Genomic DNA, 22,802 nt, shown 5'->3' with positions numbered 1-22,802 from the left:
TACTTGAACAACTTGGCTTGAAGGATAACTTACTTCACTTTAATCTAAAGCGCGTTTCTTACTCGTGCAATAGAACATTTTTCTTACATATTGTGTGCACTGCTGACGTGCTTTAAAAAGAAAACACTAATATGCAGGGAATCTGCCAGAATCTTAAAATAATGACCATACCATCCAGCACTGTCAAGTATCGAAAGCTGACATTGAATGTTAACTACATGTCGTCTAGTAACAGAGAAAAGTCTTTTCTTTTTGGAAAAATACAGTTTTTTTTATTGATCTTGAAAAGGTTTTTCATCAGTTTGTTTTGGGCCCACAATATCATCATCATTCATTTATTGACCAAGGTCCTAATAAACCAGTAACGTTTAGGCTCTTTATTTTACACGGTATTCAAAATGTGACAATTCTGGCTTCTAATAAAAGGTAAAGGTAAATAAATGGGTCTTGTGAGGGAAAAAAAACATGTTTCTGTTCTCAAAGTTGTCAATTTGGTAATTGGATCTAGTACTGAGTCCCTGATCTTATGTCCACCACAGTTTTGATGGGATCATTTGACATTCTTCTTGCCAATCTTTGGGTTCCTTTTGAAATAGTTATTATTATATTTAGAAAATCTGGCTTGGTTTGCAAGGATTTAAAAAACATAACCATTTTTTCATTCATAAATTGGTAAATCAGTAGTAATGATGATCTCAAGCGTGCTCCTCAATTTACCATTTTCTGTTTTATATATATGTGACTGAGTGAGTGGATTCCAACCTACAACCACACTTAATGAAGAATTAATGCATATTTCCTCCTAAAAGGGGGGGGGGGGGGGGGGGGGGGGCGCAATTTCAATCAGGCTCACTGATCACACATCATTTGCCACAAGCAGAGACATGACCTTCATATGTACCATTAAAAAGCAGGTTAATTGGAGAAAGCCTCCGTCGCAGCACGTAAAGTGGTGCCAAACACTCCTCTCACCAATGAAACATAACAACGTAGCATGGCTGGTGAAAACACAAAATCATGAGCACTTTATGGCAATTCTTGTCTTAATGTGAGCAGTGAAGCAGCCCCTCTCCTCATGGCAACAACATCAAAGTCTGGTGTCAGTTTTGAAGAAGAGATCTGCAGAATAAAGGACAAGTAATAAATTGTGCAATAAAATCTCTGGGGAGACTTGTTGTAATTAACAAGGGAGAACAGTTTTCATACAGATACAAGAGAGAGACACAGTAACAAGAACGCCTGCAATGTGTCATGCAATCCAATTATCTGTATAATAATGGCAATAGGTTCCTCAAATCAGTCGATTATTACATTGAGCAGTGTCTTTCATATTCCTTTACATGAAGAAATGAAATTTAGCTAAACTTGCTGTCATACCGAGAGATCGAGTAGCATATTTGTAGTTGTGACCCCTCAGATAATGGTCGCCCAGCTCTACAGTTACCTTCAATGCTGTTGTAATGCTGTTTTCTTGTTGGATTATCTTAGCTTAGCATAAATAATGGAAATGCAGAATATGAGTAAGAGTTTTTCAACATGTTGAATTAACCCTATTGAAACATGTGAAACAGTTGTTAGTTTGTCACGGTACAGTCAAGTCCTCCTTTGTCATCTTTCAAGTGACGATACATTGTGATGTGCAATCTTGCGGGAGAAAATCTGATTGTTTACCCATTCCTGAACTGTACCTTACATTGTGAACGTGCATTGTCTTGCTGAGCCTGCAAGCTGGTGAGACATTAAGCAGCTGATTATAACACAGTTATCGGCACTCTACCACGCTCCTGACAAATCAATCATTGTGCTTTCTTCTCCACCTTAATGAGGGGTATTTAGCTGTCCAGCCTGTGTTAGATACTCAGCATTCATTGTCGACTCTCTTTCACGCCACTTGTTTTTTTGTTGTTGTGTTGGTTTTTTTTATTGCAGTTAAAAGGATATCGACTTTAGTGAGCTATTGTGACATTGCTATCGCTTGACCTTGGGTCCAATAATAATTACTCTGTCAACTATTGTCATTTGTTAACAGGTGGGATCGGGCTAAAGTGATCGACACGGGGCCTGTGGATCACAGCTGTAGTTCTACTTTAACATGCTTGATAGAGAGAGATTTGAGCATTGCATCTCCTCAGTCCTAAAACACGGTGTTTTGTGCCTCTCTGCCTACTCAGGTGGTTGTAGATTATAAAAAAAAGTCTGCTAAAGGGCAGGTTTGTTACTCATTTGAATAACGTTTATTCATGGAAAACAGTCTCACCATTGTTGTGCACCTTTTTTGTGCTTATGCTCAGTGATACAAACTCACACAGTCCGGTAGCAATAGAGCCAGCAGTAAAGAGGCCGGTCAACAATTGGAAATGGCATTGTATTGTATTGTCCTCCAGAGATTCTTGGTTTATTTTTCATGGTAATGAGAAACAGCAAGTAAATATGTGGGGGATGGAGGAACGATGAGGCTCATACTGATGGTCTGCCACCGACTGACCCAAGTGGTCTCCATCCTTCCCTCTGCCTCCCCGCTGAGTGAAAACATTCCCCTGATGTCTTGAATCATGTGTGAGTGTGAGATAGTGGAGTGTGCATTCAACATTTCAGGGAAACAGTTTTTTTTTTCGCCTGCGTGTGTAGGTATGATAGTGTATGCTGCCTGCATTCTGAGTACCACACACACTCTCACGGATATCTCCTGTAGTATGTGGTTCTGTTGCCATGCTCAGCTCTCCTCCCACCACTCCCCCCCATCATCTCTCCCTCTCTGCTTCATCAATCACTTAAGCTCTCCCGCTGCTCAAAGCAAAGCTGGACCAATTAGGCCCTATAATTGAGCCAATTAGCAATTAAACACTCAGATGCACCCCGAAATTCTGGAGGTCCCTTCAGGCACAGAACCACTTGCCAGGGCCTTGGATTTCTGCCCTGTGTGAATTCTCAGGCTTGAGGAGCAAGTTGAAAGAGAGATGAGTCCAGTTGACCCTCCTCCCATAGCCCGGCGATGTGGGTCTGTTAGATTTCCACTACTCTGAGAGACTCCAGGGTCAGTGAATCAGCACCTCACGTCGCTTTTACTCAAGGACTTTAAAGGCTCTCCGCTAACCAGAGAGAAGCTTTTCATTAACACCAGGGCTGGTTTCCTCTTCATTTACATTCTCACTCTTCTCCTCTCATTTCTCTTTCTCTATCCCTGCTTCCTCTTTTTTTTTTTACACTGCGTATTCATCTCTGCCGCTCCATCTTCCAGTCTCTTTCATGCGTTTTAGAGGATAAAAGTATAGTGGTAGATGTCCTGTGCGTGCGTGTGGGTGGAGGGCTTGTCCCTGAGCGCAGTGGAAAGCAGGCCGGCCTCCAGACTCTCCATGGTTTAATTAGAGCACACATCTTACTGCCCGCTTCTCTCTGAGAGGATGCACACTCAAACGCACACACATTTGCGCGTGGGTAGAACAACAAAGTCCACACTGGGAAGAACAAAGGCAAGCACCAATATATTTAGGCTAAATGCACTGTACAAGAAGAAGACAATGAGCGTTTGCGAACGCTATGGACTCCCATGCAATTACCGTTCTTTGAAAAAACATAAATCTGTTTTCCTCACAAGCTGCAGTATATCCTCCCTTCAAAGAGGGGCACAGGAAAACAAGAACTTTATTATTCCATGAATGGGCCTTCATGTTTGTACGTGTTACATCAGAATGAGTGAGACTGCTTGACTGCTCGTCAGCATATAGACTGTAATTATCTGTTGTCTTGCCTCAAGACACTTAACTACCATACTTTTGAATTCAGATGGCTTTATTGGCAGCGGGAAAGGGAGAAAAAAAGACGACCAAAAAAATGCGGACGCGTCAGCGGGTGCAGGCAATCGAATAATACGGCTAATGATGACTTTAAATGGGTCAATTATAGCATTGTGATAAAACAAGAGAAAGTGCGAAGGAGAGGAAGAAGTAATGTCGAACTTTAAAAATGTGATAAGGCTGAAACGTGTGTTTGTGTGAGTGTGAACATAAAAGAGATTTCCGTCTTCATTACTGCTAAGGTCTTTGTAGTACTATTGCATAACACCAGCCAACAATGTCGTGACGCTGTAATCTCGTCCACGCCTCCCGCATTTCTGGTGCTGGGTCTGTTACATGAGGATTTGCACATTTGCGCAGTAGATTACATGAATGACTGTACAGTGTGTGGGCACTCATTCATGTGTGCACGCATGTGTCTCTGTGCTCTGCGTGTAGCCCGAAAGACTGTTATAAGCTGCTTACATGCGCGCATTATTGACCTTTGACCTTACTGGGCAGTGAAAGGCTCACCCTAATCTCTACGCTCTACTCTTCATCCACACTGTACTGTTATTTTCTAGAAGTAGCACCAAAGCCTTTAAAACACAAATAACCATCAAAACGAGGGCATTCGCAGCAGCGTTGATGTCCTCCTACAGGCCTACCAGGACAGGATGAACACATCCAATTTAGAGTTGTCATGCATAATAGATCAGAGAGTCGTGTAGAAATGTGCACTGAACATACAGAAGAGTGTATGTTGACTGTTATGTTGCGAAAACTGGAAGAAATAAAAAAGGGATGAAGGCTTGCGTTTGGGTTCCTTTTATTACCTGCTGCAGAGCTGCGTTTTTTACTGCCTGTGATATAATGAAGTGAAGCGAAACATGTTGATCACCGCATAAAATGTTCCCAAATTGAAGCCTGTTGACTTGATCTCAACAATACTGGCTCTAAATTTAGCAGGTGGTTTTATTTCCACTGCTTTCATTTCAGGAAATGTTCTCGCTTGGCAGTAGTTAAAGGGAAAATGCTGCACCGATGACATTTAATAGAGTATATTTCTGTTTCAGATATGCTATAATATCTGGTATGTTTCTTTTTTCCTCAGCCCCCCATGTCTCCTTATGTCTCTTTCTGTTTTTATCTTATGTATCACTGATAAACCTCTTCCCTCCTCTATCCTCCTTTTCTCTCATTCTGCAGAATTCAGTGGCTGATGAAAACATCAATCAAATTACATGCATCATTGAAGACCAAGCGGTATGGAACGCAACAGAACCATGGCTAGGGAAGAGTTTCGGATAGCCATTGCTCAGAACCTACACTGACCTGGCAGCCAGCTTCCTTCTCCAGTACCCCGAGGATCCTTCTTTCCCCCAACCACTGCTTTGCCCTCCATCTCACCTTCACTCAGCAGTCCTGGTCTTGAACAGACCTCCTGTTATTGGAATCGACATTCACAAAAAAAAATCAACATACTAGAAGCAGGTGTCTGAACAGTATGAATCCAGTCATGTACCCTCTTCTACTTCCTCTAAATAAACAAAGTCGACGGGGTTTGTTGTCCAGGACACGCCCCCTTACTCTCATGACAGACTGGTGCCTGATGGGTGCCCTGGGACTCATTCTGCTTTTCAGCCTGGCCTCGAGCCAGAAGATGGACCCTTCCAAACACCCAATAGTCACCACCAACTATGGCAAACTCAGAGGCATCAAAAAGGACCTAAACAACGAGATCCTGGGCCCCGTGGAGCAGTATCTGGGGGTCCCATATGCCACAGCACCCATCGGCGACCGCCGCTTTCAGCCACCTGAAGCTCCAGGATCCTGGCAGGAGATCCGCAACGCCACCCAATTTGCCCCCGTGTGCCCTCAGAATGTCCACGGCGTGCTGCCAGAGATAATGCTGCCTGTGTGGTTCACGGACAACCTGGATGTGGCAGCAGGTTACATCCAGAACCAGAGCGAGGACTGTCTCTACCTCAACGTCTACGTGCCCACAGAGGATGGTGAGTGGACAGTATTAAATAAAGGGTTGGTGGAATGATGGGGATGAGGGAGGTAGGGAATTTACTGTTTGCTAAACCTGCCCCCATGGATATCCTATTTTTTAATGTATTCATCTGTCTTACTGCTGTAGAGAATATGTGGAGAAATCCAAAGCTTGACAGGCTTGTTGCTCCATGTTAGATTTACTGTACAACAACTGTTAAGGGGAGCGGTTTAGCAAACGGTCAGCTAGGACCATCTTCATGTAAAAGGAGCCTAGGAAAAATAACTTGTCTGGAAATCTGAATATTATTATTTTTTTTTTGTAGATTTATGCTCTACCATCAACACCGTACATCTTGTATAGTATAGGATTTTTGTAGATAATAAATATGAGATGGGGGTTTATAAAAAGAATCAATATGCAGAATATTCAGTTTCTTTCAGTACAACCATTCAAGGTGTTATAAAGCAAGAGTACAATGGCTAAAACTGAAGGTGCTTCATGAGAAAAGAATTAGGTGACATTTGACTTTTTACTTTTACTGTTTTTTTACTATCAAGAACCCACTTCTCTCCACTCAGAACACACTGCAGACGTTTTTGTCTGCCCAGGCACTATTAAGTGTGTGAGCAGTTAAAGAGAAATATTTTGTGGCCAGGTATGATGTGAAGTAGAGTCTTCCATCACCTCTCTCTCTCTCTCTCTCTCTCTCTCTCTCTTTCTCTCCCTCTCTCTACCTAGGGTCTTGTAAAGATGGGTTTAACATTTGTCTTTTTATTTCTATATCTCTTATACTATGAGCTACACAACGTCTGCACCCTTCACAAAAGAAAAGGCTGTAAGAATCATCTTGGCAGGTTTCACATGGAGAAGAAGGTTTTTTGTATAGACTTCCTTTGACCTCTGACATTACTGGAGTTTTTCCAAAAGCAACTTTTTCTACCACATTCAGTGTTTTGTGAATAACTGTTATTTCTTTCTTAAGCACATATACGGATGCAAGTTTAAAGAGTTTAAAGTAGGAAGATCAGCTTTGACAAAATCAATATTGGCGTGTGTGTCTAAATGTATGTTTGTTTCACTTACTGTTTATTTGTACACATTACATACACATACACAGTAAAGTGATGAGGTACTGATTTCCACTCTGAACATTTCCCTCATTCTAACACATTTCAGTTTCTTTTACCACTTCCGTAACTTGACTGTATTTTTAGTCCCTCACAGCTCAACACCCTTCCCTCTACCTCCCCACTCCAACACCGCAGCTTCAACCCTCGACACCCTGTCATTGCCACTTATAGCTCCTCAGGCACACATAGAACGCCATACATCAGGTCTTGAGTCATTTCACACTGTTACACGACTTTTTTTCCTTATTTTTAGAGATGTATGACCTGCTGGAAATGCCAGTGCCACACACAAAGATGTACACACACTCATGGCCACTAACTCAAACGCTGTCCCGTTGGTGCACTGTGCACTCTATGGAAGTGTCACAGAGGTGTAAAATACCTTCAGTACGAGAGAAATTCATTTAGCAACGTAAAACATCAGCACTAGACCTTCTCTAACATTGGCAGTGTAATACACAGTCCGTATCTTAGTGAGGGTGTGTGCACATTTTCAATAATAAACTTAATCAACTTTGCAGAAACCTATGATTCGTATGTACACCTACACACTTATGTATTTGTATTATTATTTTTGTTAGTATTATTCAATCAAATGCTTGTAAATGCAGCATAAAACAAAAAAATGTCGTCAAATCAGTGGCATTGTACTGATTATGTTTGTACAGGTATTCCGGTGAGGTTTCTTCTCAGACAGTTTGCAGTACTTGCTTAAGGTCTGCTATGCTGGTTGTACAGTTCCCGAGCTCTTCGGTTCAGCTTCTCCCACAGCTGGCCAAGCCTTCACCAAATTGTGATTCGAATTTTCACTCAACCTCAACTTAGAATTGTCCCAGATATTTTTAAAAAGCATTTTTACTAGTTATAATTTCAAATTAATTAAATTTAAAAAAATCATCTTTAATTGGGCACTTTTAAAAGATATCTTAATTATCTTTTTTGATGTCTCAAACTAATATATTTTTAGTCGAAAATCAATTGTAGATAAAACTTTATTTGACTTTTTACTAGTTGTGGATATGTTAAATTACTGTTTTGACTAGTCTGAAATACATTGCGGATATCTAATGAATGCTAAAACCACATAATAGCGTCTGCTACATCATTTTCGATTTCTAAAATTAGGTCTTTTTTAGTATAAAAAAATGTTCTGACTAGTCAAAAATCTATTAGAGATATCTGTAATTTGAATTTTGACTAGTCATAATTTAATTCAAGATATCTGGAATTCAGTTTATGGATATGCAAAACATCTTAAATTAGTTTTCCTGTTCAAATGGTAATTACAGATATCTTTAATTGGAATTGTGACTAGTCGAAATGTAGTTGTGGATATCTTCAATTACAGTTTTGACTAGATGTTTTGGTGTTTCCAAACATTTTCTTGTTGATGTTGATTTTTTAAAAATGATAAAAGCAGGTTTCATTCCTCATTTTTTCATCCTTATTGCTGGTATGTATTTACTGTGTAAAGTCAGGCATGGCAGTGCTAGCCTCAGCACTCTCCTGCAGCCCTATGGGCTGTCTTTCTTTGCTTATCCTTTCCCTCTACATCTCCTCCAGCATTGATTTGAAGTCATTTTTTTACGGCAGTGCAGCCAGAGAGGAGAGCATGGGAGTGGACTGCATACGAGAAGAGAGCAGGAGGTGAACAAACGAGAGAAATGACAAAGATAGGAGTGGGGAGGAAAAACCAGCAGCAGCAAGTAACGGCCATCACTTGCTGTGTGCTGGGACACACAATGCAGCTCAAGTTAAATACGCTCACACAACCACAGTACACACGGATTGTCACCAATTTTCTCATGCCGTATCATTGAGTCTATGTTGACTCTTCTTACTTTTGAACACTGCGTCTGCAAGTTTCCTGAGACCTTTTGCTTGTCTCCTTTTTTTAGAGCACCCTTAAGACCGAATCCTTAAAAACCTTCTCTAATTTTAAGTGGATTAATCCTGCAGAATTACTTCTTAATGCTGCCATCAGTGCAACTGGAAGAAAGTGGGACACTCCAACATTAATGTGCGTGTTTGCAAAGATAAATAAATACGCTAACATTTGGTGGATCCACATTGCTACTGAATTAATACTTAAGTACTTAGTAAGTTACAGAGCTATCCATGTGTTGTCATTTTTCATTAATTCCATGGCACCCAATAATACATGTGTTTCTTAATTTGTAATAAGCTAGAAGGCATGAAATGAAACACAACCAATCATCTTTTAGTAATTACACAAGATTACATGTATTATCTAACAGCCACCGTCTAAAACAAACAAACAAACAAACAAACAAAAAATGCAAAGTGTGTTTTAGATCCATAAATTAACAACTTTAAAAACAATTCTTTCACTTATGGGGTAGTAACAATGATGGGTGGACCTGGTTTTTCTTTGCTAGTAACTCCTCTGGAATCAATTCAAGGCCATTGGAATACCACTATAATCTAAAGTGTTACTATAAACACATCTTGTATTCCCTGTCCAGTACCAGGCCTTAGGACCCAGGAGAACTGGTTTTGGCCTCTAGCTGTTTGCCCTCTTACAAGGAGGGAGTGGTTCCACCAGTTCCCCTAGAGATGAGACCCCATATATCATATCAAAAGGTTGTCATCTAGCTCTAGAGTCACGCTGGATCGATGGATGACTGAAAGGGGAGGAAAGAAAGGACTGGCCGCTGCTGCCTGAGGCCCACAGACAAACCACACGCTTCCCTCAGCAGTCAGCAGCCGTTAACAGAGCAAGACTTCATGGTGAATAAGTCAGAGTAGCAGAACTCAGCATCCCACAGATGGATGCTACAGTAGCTGTAGATGTTGCTCACATACAGAATGTTATAGACAGTAGTTGTTCTTAGTGCGGTTAGGCAGAGGGTATATATTTTACCATGGTTAATCAGCAATTAGAAAGCAAACTTTCATTTTCTGAAAGGTACTGTAGTTCTACAGTAACTTTATGGTGGTATGTTGGGGTTTAACCCTGATAATCTGTTGCAAAATGCCTTTTAAGCTGCTAGTTCTTCACAATTAGTCCTGTTCAGTGAGGGTATACATTGGTCTTGCCAGATAATCCGCAGAGATTTGAACTGCTAACCTCCACGTTGTCAGCACCCGGCTTCTTGGGCTGAGCTGCGGGATGCAAGCTGGGGCTCATAAATTATTCCATCCAATACTTCATCTATCTCCATGCATCAAGCTCAAACTCCCACATCCTCTCATTCTGCAATATTTCAATTTTCTGAGGAGATTCATCAAGAAGGGTTCGATACTAAAGGGATAATGCACTGGGCGGCTGAGCGCTGCGCTGCGACATTGGCATCACCAAAAGACTAAAGATGAATAAATAAATAAAAGAGATAAAAACAAACAGATAAATAATTGAAAGAGAGAGTGAAAGAGAGAAAAGGGTGCCAGTGTGCAGCACTGGAAATATGATTTATATTGCTTCTGAAGTCAGAAGAAATCTTGATTATTCTGCCCCATCTCTTTCTTTATGTCGTCTCTTTCTCCTGCCAGCCCCACTTGATACCATCTAAGGAACAAAATGGGAGGAAAAAGGGATGATGGAGCAAAAATAGATTACCATCTTTCTGCAAGCACAATGCACTTCCCCTAGAATGAACAGTGTTACATACAGTATGGGTGCCTTTAGCTTCCTGGGGGGCTCATGAAATATCCACTGTCTTTTCTCCCTCCCTCGCACACACGCCCTTCATCACATACCCAAGAGTTTTCCTTTGATGTGAGCGTGCGCACCCGAACTGAAGGAGACAAAACACAGCCTTTAATAAAAAGACAAAGACACAGTGGGAAGCTAAGTCAGATTTGAAGTAAGGCTTCTCTAGGTAGTTGTCATTTTATGGAAGATGGAGGTCAGAACACTAGGCTCCCTCCAGCCTGTGGTCTAGTCCTTACAAACCCAATCTGACAGAGTCCATCTTTGCTCCTGCGCCTCTTCTCATGTTTCACCTCGCCCCCTCTCCCTCTCCTTTGTTCAGTCTACTCCTCTCTGCTTTGTGCTTTATCCTGAGGCGGAGTGGAGCGGACAGAGACTGGCCTGCTCAGTCGAAGGCTTTGTCTTACTCTGGGAGGTGGTGAGGGTGAGGAGAGAATCAGATCAGTCAGGGTCGGTCACTCACTTTGAACTTTTATAATAATCTCTCTAGGATGGTCCATTATCTAGAAAATGACACTGATAGCCACAGTAGTCAGGGTGTCCATTAGTTGGTTAAAACTTTAATAAAAGGACTTACTTATTAGGAAAATGGTGAAACAAAAAGACTTTATTTCACTTGAATTGTTTTACTTCAACTATAGAGCATCACTATAGTATGAATGGAATCAGACGGTTTGGTTTTTCAATACTGCTCCTCAGGCGTTAGTCTGGTTCCGCATCTCTGATTTTATTAAAGATTAATGAGCCAATACGATTTATGTTTTGCCTCTGGTTGTTGGAGAAACAATAAAGTAGCTACCCAGCAACATGTAATAACCACAGTGACAGGCAAAGTGGTTGTGCAAAATGTACAAATCAAACGTTGTTGTTAGTATGATGTTAACTCCTTATTGCGACCACTTTTGCAACTTTGATGTTGAAAATGCCGTAGTTTGATATGACACTAGCTACCAACAGGCAGAACAACATGAAATAATACCTCTTTTTAATAAAAAGCAGACTATGGTTTACACTGTGCTGTCAATTAAAGCCTTAGCAGTGGTTATGCTTAGACATACCAAATGCTGTCATTTAATATAGTTCTAAGTAAATAAATGAGATCTTAAGTTTTCCTTATATTTTATTTCATTTATTATCTTATTACAAAGCAACAATTAATGTCCTATTAAGGGTGAGCTAGCACAATATGAGACTTGTATAAACACTTTTTTAATAATGCAAAATACTTCCTGTTATTTACAAAAAGTATAATAAAGTATAATTTGTCAGTATTGCACAACTAAAATTCAATTCAGTTCAGACTTTTGAGGTTTGCTGAGATATTCTCACAAAAGATACTATTATCTATGTTTTTCATAGCTTTTCTGTAGTTTGAAAGTGAACAGGTTTCACTTGGTTTTAACATGAACTTTTATTGACAATAGCTGGCTACACTGTGTAATTTAGGTTAGTGCTAATCTTTCCACTCTGCTTCACCCAGTCCTCCCGCTCCCTGGTCTGCTATGCTCCACAGTGCTTTTCTAGGTCCTTCACATAGTTGTCAGCATGAAATCACAATAACAATGCTCCAAAACTTAACAATCAAGCAGAAATACTTTGGTTGGTTTTGTTGGTAACCAATTGGTGAGAGAGGTGAGACTCAGTCTGGAACTTTTAGAAACAAATGTCTCTGCACAGCGGACAGGTCTCATAAAATGAGAACTACTTTAAACCTTGAGTTAAAAGTAGTTCTCAGAAACATTAGATACCCCTTTCTTTATTCAGAGTGTGTGGATTGGTTATATCTGGCTAAATTGTGTATAGAAAGTTTAGGTGTAAGGTCCTGATGCTGTTGACCATATATTTAGAGTATTAAATCACATTTGCTGAGTTAGAGCAGAGAAGGGGAGTTTGTTGATGGGCAGAGTTGAGGAGTAATGTAGGACATTAACTGACTTAAAGTTAAGTCAGGATAATCAGATTACATACACCCCTGGGAACTGATAAAGCAACTTGGATGAGTGGCAACAACATCTTCACTACTGAAACAGCAAATCCAGTTGCCTTTCATGTAGTTTCCTTAGGATGTACTCTTAGGTATTAATTTCCCTTTTGATATGTTGGATACAGGAGAAATGAAAACATTGTGGAGTTGAATACTTTCTGTCTTAACATTACACATGTCAGTAAATATGGAAAGACGACAAACTCTTATTTATCAGGGTGGTATCACTGCTTTCACCACAGACCTACAATTACTAATGTGAGACATGAGCTGAGGAAAGGATTTTCTAAATTGCTGACGACTAAGCTGGTGTAGACTGAAAGTTTGATGGACAATTGAAATGGAGGAAACGTTATTAGCAATGTGTCCGGAGCTACTGACACTAATGTATCTTACAAGACAAATCTGCACAGACAAAGAGACGAGTTGGGGAGAACTGATATCAAGGATGAGAAAGGGAGCAAGTGTGAAAGAGTGAGATAGAGCTTTTGGGAGCAGATTATCTGTGAAATGTCTTGTGGTGTGTGGGATACAGTACAGATTTATAATTAGTTATGGTTTTAAAAGTTTGGATATCTGAGGCAGTAGCAAGCTTTTACTTCATTAAGGTGCATTTCTGTGTCATTCGAGGTGGTCAGCAATTCAGCTGAGATGAATTTGTTTGCAAGTATAGTGCAGCATTACACAATTTCAACCCACTATGTGAAAGTTGAATACACCGCTGGTGATTCTTCATCCTAGGGGAAGGTAGCGAGTATCTACACATTATATTGTAGCTCTCGAATGTTATTTAAGAGCAACATGCAAAGTTCTGACAAAACAAAAGAACAGTTACTGTATACAGTAGTAATAAAAAACACAAAAGTAGTCATATCCTGCTGATGTCGTGATCAACTAAACATACAAATGATTGTATTTGCAAAACCGCTTGATTTGAGACATATCGATATCCTTTGGGGGACCAAAAAATATGTCAATAGGTTTGCTAGTTTCCAGACTTCAAAGACATCAAATGCTACTTGTGTAGTAATGTTTGGATCAGTGGCACCTTCATAACACGTTGATGTCAATTTAGCTAAAGCAACATTTTAATAGCTGCAGATAACTCGATAGAAAAGCTAATGTTAGATCTATGAAATGGTTTAAAATGCTGCGAGCGTTTCCTTTAGTTTTTTACTCACGTTATGAGAGTAGTGGCTTTTATGGAATAGTGATCCAACAGTATGTAACATCATCCGTCCTTAGTTTTACAATTAGTGCTTGATCACCTCTTATTATCTCTTTGTCAGGTCACTTTAGGTGCAACATAGGTTATTATTAGAACCCTTGGATGGATGAAAAACATTGAATTGTGGTATATAAACACGTAGTAAAGGCCAGGAGGTCCTAAAGATTTTTTAGGGTCCTGGTCTTTTTGGACTCGACTGTTGTGAATGGCTTTTATTAATGTCCCTTCTATGTTGGGAACATTTAGGTGTAAAAGATGTGCTCTGCAGATATCGATAATAATTTTAACATCATGAATTAGTTTTAACAATTTAGCACCTTTCCTTTTTGGGATGCAGTTTAATAATGAGGTTACATGACTGAGTACATTACCAGACTGTGATATTGATCTTTAATGCTGAAGGTTTAGTAAACGGTACAGTTAGAGATGCTGAAATGAAGAGAGAATAGGAACCAGGAAAGGAGGGAGGTTCAAGGAGTGCAGAATTTAGATGACACAATTGAGGGGGAAATGGGGTGGAGGGGTTGCCTTGGCAACCATCCACTGCTTCCTGCATCATCCTGTCAGAGCGTGCATCAAAGGCTGTGTGCATTTTGCCTTTCCACTAGACTCTGAATGAAGGAATTAGCAAGGGCTCGGTTCCAGCTATTTATAGCCTGTAAGCCAGAGAGATGGAGAGAAAGAGGGGGAATTTGAGGAGGGAGAGTGTATCTGGATGCATGCATGGGTGGACTTTAATATCAGTGGGCGAGTGTTCATGTGTGTATACATGTGCACGCACATCACATGATCCTAGTAATCTCTGTAGTGTTTTTATGGGTTTTTGTTGCCGTCATGTGGGTCATCGGTTTGATCAGCTCTCCTGTCCTTCCCCCATCTTTCGCTCTCCTCCTATCATTTGTAATGTAATCATGCTGAACTACTTATGTCTTTGCAGTAGTCTGATCTAGTGATAGCTGAAAGCTGTGTTGTCACCGGTCCTTAGTATCCCTCCGCAATGCAAAACAGTTCCAGGCAGAGTTAGCTCACGTAGGAGTGGAAAACTAAAGCCCTGCATTAAACTGTTCAACGGTGTACGTTGGTTATTGGTTATTCAGCTCATACAATCTCTCCTTCATGCATTGCCACTCTTTTTCTCCATCCTCTCCTTCTCTTTGCATTCCCACCATTTTGCCTGTCTACCCCCAATCCCCAATTTCTTTTCTCTTAAGCATATCCCCCACCTCCTGCATAAAATTCTCACAGCTTCCCAGTCATCACCATATGCTTTGGATGAGCAATGAAGGCAGAAATAGGATTTAGCTGTAGACAGTCCATTTAGATGATCTTTTTAGCCTCAGGAGAGTGAATTGACTTTACAACAGTACTTAAATAATAAGCTCTCCGGCTTCGACTATCCATGTTCTTTTGGCTTGGTTTCTATAGAAGTGCTCCAGCACAATTTAGGATATCAACTGATTTAACTGAGGGTTTGATGAAGTACATCTAATGTGATTTGATGATGTCTGATGTACCTTGTCCTATCAATTAAATATTCAATTAAAAATGAGCTCCCACCCACAGGTGGACTGGTGCTAAGAAACTTCCACTTTTCCAGCCCAAAATATTTCTTGAACTTTTTGTTCCATTTTGTCTGTCAAGTGTTTTCCCATCTTGTCTTAGCATATGTAAGTGCTCTTAATATTTTGTCATATTAACTACGTAGTGAATGACTCACACTAATAACCCCACAGAGAATTATCAACTTATTCTGATGTTACCTCAACTTTACAAGTCAATGTCTCTGCTCTCTTCAGCACTGTTTCCAGATGCAGCAGTCGGTAGTTTTCAGCATAAAAAGCTTTGATAAACCCACTGTAAACTTCCTGCCCAGCACAGTTAGCAAGTTAGGGTGTAGCTGGTGGAGCATTTACTGACTAAAGAGACATATTTCCTGGTAGAGAACAAATATAAATGGCAAGCAAATATTGTCCTTACATATTGGCAAAGTCAATGTAGAAATACAACAATTGCTAGAGAAAATCTTTGGAATAACAATGCCAATTAGTTTTTTTTACTGCTGTACATTGAAGTACAGCAAATACAAATACAGTCAGAATCATCACTTGTATTAGATAACCCACATATTTAGTGAACAGTAGTATTTGGACATCAGCACATCACCATTTCTTGTTACACAGGTGTGTGTTCTGAGATAGATTATTTACCTGTGAAATCTGTATGTGTTGCTTAAAGTGATACATCACGAAGGCCACAGAGCTATTCCTGCACAAACACTGAGCATAGCCAATAAAAAAAGTGGAATGTCTTGATAAGTTTAAGGTCACCATCTGAGTAGAGCCAACGCACAGCCGACCATCAGAGCAGCTAATTCCTGTATTTGGCCTAGTCATCGAGTGCCTTGGAAAGCATTTCATGTGAGTCACTAAGAAACACGTTTATTGTTTCCTCATTGTAAACACCGGTAAACACTAGTTTTTCTAGTTGTTGACACTCACTCTGAGGACAGGATAACATGCATTTTGCCTGCTTAAGAGGAGATGGAAGAGAGAAAGCAACACACAAAAACTGTAGGCGGCTGCATTAAAAGCCTGGAAAAGGCTATCAGAAAGAAACCAACAGTTTAGTGATGTCAGTGAGTCACTGGCTGAAATTAAACAAATATTTTCTTTAATTAGCTTTAAAGCTATCTGCTCACTTAAGGTTTGGGTCATCTGATGTCCCGTGTTGTCTAATGTATCTAGGTGTTTATCATCACACCATCACATACAACGCTGAAATTCTGAACTTTTATTTCAAATTAATCTTTTCATCCTAAACTTAAATGTCTTCTGTGTACAGCACAAACCCTTCTAATACCTTCGGAGGGAACTGTCACATTCATAATACATTTCATACGAGTAACAAAAATAAAAAACAAAAACCTGACAGTACTGTACTTTCGACTGCCTCTCTACGTTTGCTATAGCTTTAACACGCCGAATGTAGTTTGCAGTTGAGTTGCAGCTTTGAATATGAATTAAATTCAGTTGCTCATAACTCAACTGTATTTTTCTGTTAATAGCTGGCTGTTTGGAAGCTGGTGTTTTATTGGGATCGGTTTTGCTTGTACAGTATTTGTTTTGTTGGTATTTTGTGCTGCAGAGGTGGCTTTCTAGCACGGCACGAATGGGAGTCAGCTTTGTCATACAATGCACAGGAAAAGTGAACAGTCATAAATTGTCCTCACTCCTCAGTGTAGTTGCTTTTTATAATTAATCCTCCAGTTTATTGATACAGTTCACATTCTGAACTGCTGAGTCGGCCATTTCAGGGCAGCGTGGTCAGCTATCCTGTTCCTACATTGTTGATGAGACCAACAGCGTTTGGAAATTACCGAGCAATGCTGTGAATCAGAGATAAGCCTGTAAGGTAGTGTAGCATTGCAGGAATTTAGCGAACTGGAGTGTTGAAACTAAGTTAAATAGATTTTACATTCTGGTTTAATTTTTAAATGACAATTATATTTGCTAATTCTCAGTTAAGACGGAAGAACTGCCTGGAAAAAGAAGAAAATAAGGTATTACAGCTTGTTTTAAACGGATCACAACACAGTCTGGACCTTTGACACGGATCTGATCCAGCTTTGTTTCTTTGGTCAATAGAAGCTGGAAAGAGACTGTGTGTTCTCAGACTGCAAGTGTGCCTGTTATTAAAGTAACCTTGAGAACGGAGACACAGGAAGATCAAAGAGCCCAGTAACCTGTGAGGCACACAGCAAAAAGCAGAATTCAGCTGTCTGGGGATTAATAATGGCTCTGGTTTGCCTCACAGCTAGGTTACAGTAGATGCACATCTATGCAAACACACACACAGGCAAACACTTGTTGGGATTGAGCAAACACACACTCGTGCTCGAAAATAGATATACACACGAACACATGCAGATACACGTGCATGCCCCCCCCCCAACACACACACACACACAACACCACCCCATTTCCCTCTTTTGCTAACACACACATATACACACACACACACACACACACACTCCATTTCTTTCAATGCAGCTCAAAGGGCTATCTCTTCAGGGCTTCTGAAGCTGAGGTGGCCAGTGGCTTTGAATGCAAATTACCCCGTTCTGCACACACACACACAGAAACACACACACACACAGAAACACACACATGCTCACATCCGCTTGCCAGGTCCTGCTGCTCCCAGTGCCTCCCAAACACTGAACGGCAGAGAGAATGAAGGGGGAAAACAGAGACTGAAAGAAAGGAGGGATGAATGGATAGAAGAGAGCAGGAGGTTATCCAGAGGTAAAGCCTCCTGCTCTGCTGGAACAAGTGGGCTGATGTGTTTACATAGGAGAAAGTCAACCCATCAGTGTATTCATCACTAGTTGGCTAGAGCAGCTGCTGGCTTCAAACTGACACCGAGTACTAATGACTGGAAGTACAATTTCATCCATATATGCTGTGTCAGATGCACCAAATACAAATACAGATTCTCCTTTTGTTTCATATGAATGCTTGTTGAAGATTGACCAGGTAGTGTGTACACGTCATCTGATTATTCAGCAGTGGATGGTCAGACAGTCTGACAGCCATTTGACCTGTGCTGCGTTTTCCTATGAAGCAATAAAGCTGCAAATGGTAGCAGCGCGTGCTGTACCGCACACTCATTTCAGCACCACGGACAGCGCCGCAGAGCACAGCCCTCAAACACGCACGCACGGCCGAGAGTAAGCGAGTTGTACAATTCTCTTGCTCATTGGCTGAGATAATTAACATGATATAGTAAAGAATGGAAAAACAGAACTGTGCTGCTTGAATCCAATATCTGATTATAAATATTAAAAACATTAAAGTAAAAACTTTGTTCACTTAGGAGCTCCATCTTTGAAACTTTTTATTATTAATCAAGGTTGTTTATTGTGGAAAATTCCAATCACAAAACCTTCCCACTGAACTAGGTCCCACTTGACTGTACAGTAAATGCAGCAGCTCTGGGTTCAATCCCTAGATGACACAACACATTACTCTTTAGGTGTTGTGGTGCACTGTAGCTCGGAGACAATTAGGTGGCTTGAAGGAGAGAGAGATGGCAATTGAACTGTCCAAAAGCATTAAAATAACATGTATTATGCTATATCACTGCTGTCAGCGCTGCTGTATTTCCCAGAAGTCTCCTTTATCTTTAAGTCCCAGTTTGACAACATTTGGTCCCATTTTAGAGGACCTTATTCCGACAAATTACTAGGAATGGTAGTAGAAATTGAATTTTCCTGTGATAGAATATGCACAGCTTACGTGAACGAGGATAGGAGCAGCTGAAGAGTCAAAGGAAGCAAAAGAATGTTGAAAAGCTATACATGTGCAAGTGTCTGCATCTTGGTGTCCCCTCTGGGCCTTTGACCTAAATTACTCCCCGTGCTCCATCTTGGCACTCCCTCACTGTTCCACTTTGTCAGCATTAGGAGCTCAGCCTCATCCGCACACTGGTTAGTAATGTCCCAGTGCTGCAGCCTGTGGTGGAATAAGCTCTTACAAGGCCGGCCTGAGAGGAGGAGATGGATTTTGGTGGAGGAAGGAAAGATGGCAAAGGGTCAGCCTCAAACAAGCTTTGTGCCTCACTTCTTTGTGTTTGCGCTCAGTGCAGTTCTCAAAACACATTCAAGCTCTGCTTTTGCAGTTTGCACTGCCGGAGCTTGTTCTGAGAGTTCAACTGTTTGTAGCTGATAATGTCAAGTAGCACGATTTATCATTCACCTTTTCTAGTAGCAGAAATCAGAAGCTTACAGTATTTTAATGTGACACCATGTAACGCTATAGTATATATTATAGTATGTATATATATATATATATATATATATAATTATTATTATATAATAACAATAATTAATGAGTAATAAAATGAAACCTTCCTAATTTAGATACTTGGAGGTTTGGGTGCTCCAGCCTTTCTTGGTGTGGTATGACTGATGGTTACTAGTACTACAATCACACTGTTGTTGTATAAAGTGGGTCTTTTTATCTTATGAGGTAGATTATCTGAAACTGAAACAAGGATATTATGTATATTATATTATATATTATTATATTATAAGTCACATGACAGCAATTGCAGATGACTAATAATGGTTCACTGACTCAAATATTAGCAAAATTAGAAATTTTACTACATACAGTTTGACATTTTACTGCATAAGTACGGGTGGTCTCACTGTAAGCAATGATAGACTCTACTGTTACTTATTTGGATTATTTGTACAGTCCAACAGTTGTTTAGACTGTATAATGCCAATCATGACCTCCGACAATCCAAGATTTGTTCATCATTGTTTTAGTAGCATAAAACATTAGGGTCAGGAGGTAAGGCCCATGGACACTTCAGTGGGCAAATCACTGAACCCTGAGGGGCTGGGGGCCAAGACCACAACTTGCATTGTAGCTCTTCAGCCAAAGGTGTGGGGATGTGTGTTTCAATGGGTTAATGAGGCCAACTGTAAAACAGTTTATTCATAGACATGATTCTGTTTACCATCTAAAATAAAAATTGAATAAAATGATTTTGTTAGCTGGTTTTCTGCAGGTAACCCAACTGAAAAATGTGTTTGATTGTAATAGTCAAAGAAAGGGACTTTATTTCTATAGATCTTCCTTTAATTTCTAGTCTTTAATACTGAGACAACAACTTTAGCCTGGTGCTAGTTCATTATCTGATATCTGATAAATAGCTCATAGAGATGAGGAGAGGTGAGGACCTCTGTGTTAAAACTGCTTTTGTGTTGAAGCAACAAGACAAGTTCAAAGCCCGTGTAGCCCAACAGCCTCAGTGATATTGGATCATAGAGGAAGGTTACTGCACAGATCACCAACAAGCCTTTGTTGAGGGCAGAAATAGCCCCGGGGGCTGAACGACTGCTCAAACACACAAACAGAGATTGGTTCTTTTGTGTTTTTCTTTTTGTTTTTCATGGACAAACGTAAGGCAAGACAATATACCACAGAGATTACCTCAAAGATGGAAATACTACATGAAATGGCAGCAGAGCAACTGAGCCTGTCGGCATTTTGATAACTCAACATAACAACCTCCCACCATGCTTTTCTTGTTTCCCTTTACCTTCTCCGCCTCCTCCATATGTCAGACAACATAAAGAGTCTTTACTCTTCAAAGGTTACCCCAATGAAGAGCTCACATGGCCCTGCTGACAAAACTGCAAATGTCAAAATGGTTAAAAAGCAGGCTTTTTTTTTTTTTGAATTTACCCCTTATCTTTTACATGGAGAGACAAACACCGGGCGCTGTTCTGACAGACAATTTATGTCATGGGAGATGGAGTGAGAGTCTCTCCAGCAATCGATCACCTGGAGCAGGGGGAATCATGCAATTGAGACTGGGAATAGACTGACTGCACACACACACAAACACACATCTGAACACCAGGGGTAAACCATTTGAGGGAAATAACTCAATGCCTGTTTTCATGGTAACACTGCATTTTAAATTAAGATTATATTCTATAAATTAAACCTCTAGGCCTCTATGGCTTATGATAAATAAGATACCATAAGATAAGATTTGTAAACCTCATCACAATTGTATTGTTTCTACATTATATAATTGTATAAATAATAACATTGTTTAGTTCGGTAGAAAATTTGTTTGTATGCCAACAAAAGAAAAAACATTGATAGGTTTAAGTTTAAGAGTGATTTATAAAATGCTGGTTACCATTTGTTTGTCATCTATACTTGACAACTACTGGTTGGAAGTTAAAATTTGTCCTTTACTTGAGGGATGTAGTGATTTACTAAATCTGTGGTTTGGTTCAGACTAAGATTTTTCTTAGTTTTTGTGTGCACGGTGACGCAATGCCGGAAAATGGAAATGCACGTTTGTGTCGCAGTTGTAGAACCAATATGTAGTGGTAGTGGGATAAACATCTTATTAAGGCATGTATAAGTTCACATTGAAATGACAGTTTTTTCATCTTAAATTAGACTCTTTGATGTGTTTTTGATGTCACGTGAGCTTAATTCAGCCTTCTCATACAGGAGAACGTGTGCTGTCACACCACAAAGAAAGTGTTGAGTAAATGATGTAATGGAGCTGATGCTGTCTAGAGTCATTGGACTCGGATCTCAGACACATACATCGGTGGTAGGATTCATACCTGACCACGTTCACTATATGCACAGTATATACACCCCCTGTTCAACACATTAGACATATACAGTGTGTTGAACAGGGGATGCTTTTCATTAAAAGTCCTGCTCAGTGTTTCCACTGGAGATTCAACTTGACATATAAAGTAATTCAACTATTGGATTTTGCGTCTTTCTTCATCTTATGAAAAGTTAATGCAGCAGCTTATAGTTTCCCATAATGATCAATATCCTTGGTTGGATGTAGGTGTGACACTGACTGTACGGTGACGGATTCCTGTAATAAATCTCTAGTATGTGGATATTAATCCAGATTCACAGTGAAGTTAAAACTCTAAAGCATGTTTGTCCATTCAGTGTATGCATGAATGCATGAACAGATAAGCCTACAAGTGTGTGTGTGTGTGTGTGTGTGTGTGTGTGTGTGTGTGTGTATGGCTGCATGGGGAGAAAATGGCTTTAACCTTCATGCCTACTCGATCTTCATCACTCCATAAATGTCACTCCATCTGCCTCCCGACCACTCTCTACATCTCTGTTTACCTCTGTTTTTCTCTGCTTCATGTAATCTCTTTATCTCTTTCTGTTTCTCCGGCCAACCTTTATCTTTACACCGTTTTTGCTACACAGTATACTGCACCCCTTGTTTTCCTCCGTATTCGTCCTCCTTCTTTCTCGCACTCTAAATTCTTTTCTCCCATGTCGTTCTCACCTCCCATTCCTTTGACGTTAAAAATACCCCTCGGCCACGCTTTCTTTCTCTTTCCTAACAGTCTCTCCTCCTCTGTTTTTTTTCCTGTCTCTCCTAGCACACACATTATTTTGAAACCCTATGTCAGCATCCCTCTCCATC

At 40.2% G+C, this 22,802-nt stretch overlaps 1 protein-coding gene across 2 annotated transcripts in view; it reads left to right on the top strand.

The window, feature by feature from the left end:
* The window catches only part of nlgn2a (neuroligin 2a), a 159,010-nt gene that overhangs the window by 52,267 nt on the left and 83,941 nt on the right, over positions 1-22,802 (top strand). For both annotated transcript variants that reach the window (XM_026352755.1, XM_026352756.1), the window contains one exon: positions 4,983-5,788. In XM_026352755.1, the coding sequence (XP_026208540.1) occupies positions 5,281-5,788 (508 nt within the window). In that variant the 5' untranslated portion in view covers positions 4,983-5,280. The remainder of the gene's footprint in view (positions 1-4,982; positions 5,789-22,802) is intronic.

The sequence above is a fragment of the Anabas testudineus genome, chromosome 18 (genome assembly GCF_900324465.2).
Source record: "Anabas testudineus chromosome 18, fAnaTes1.2, whole genome shotgun sequence".
Lineage (NCBI taxonomy): Eukaryota > Metazoa > Chordata > Actinopteri > Anabantiformes > Anabantidae > Anabas > Anabas testudineus.
Note: the sequence above shows the minus strand (reverse complement) of the source record. Positions and strands in the feature narration are given on the sequence as shown.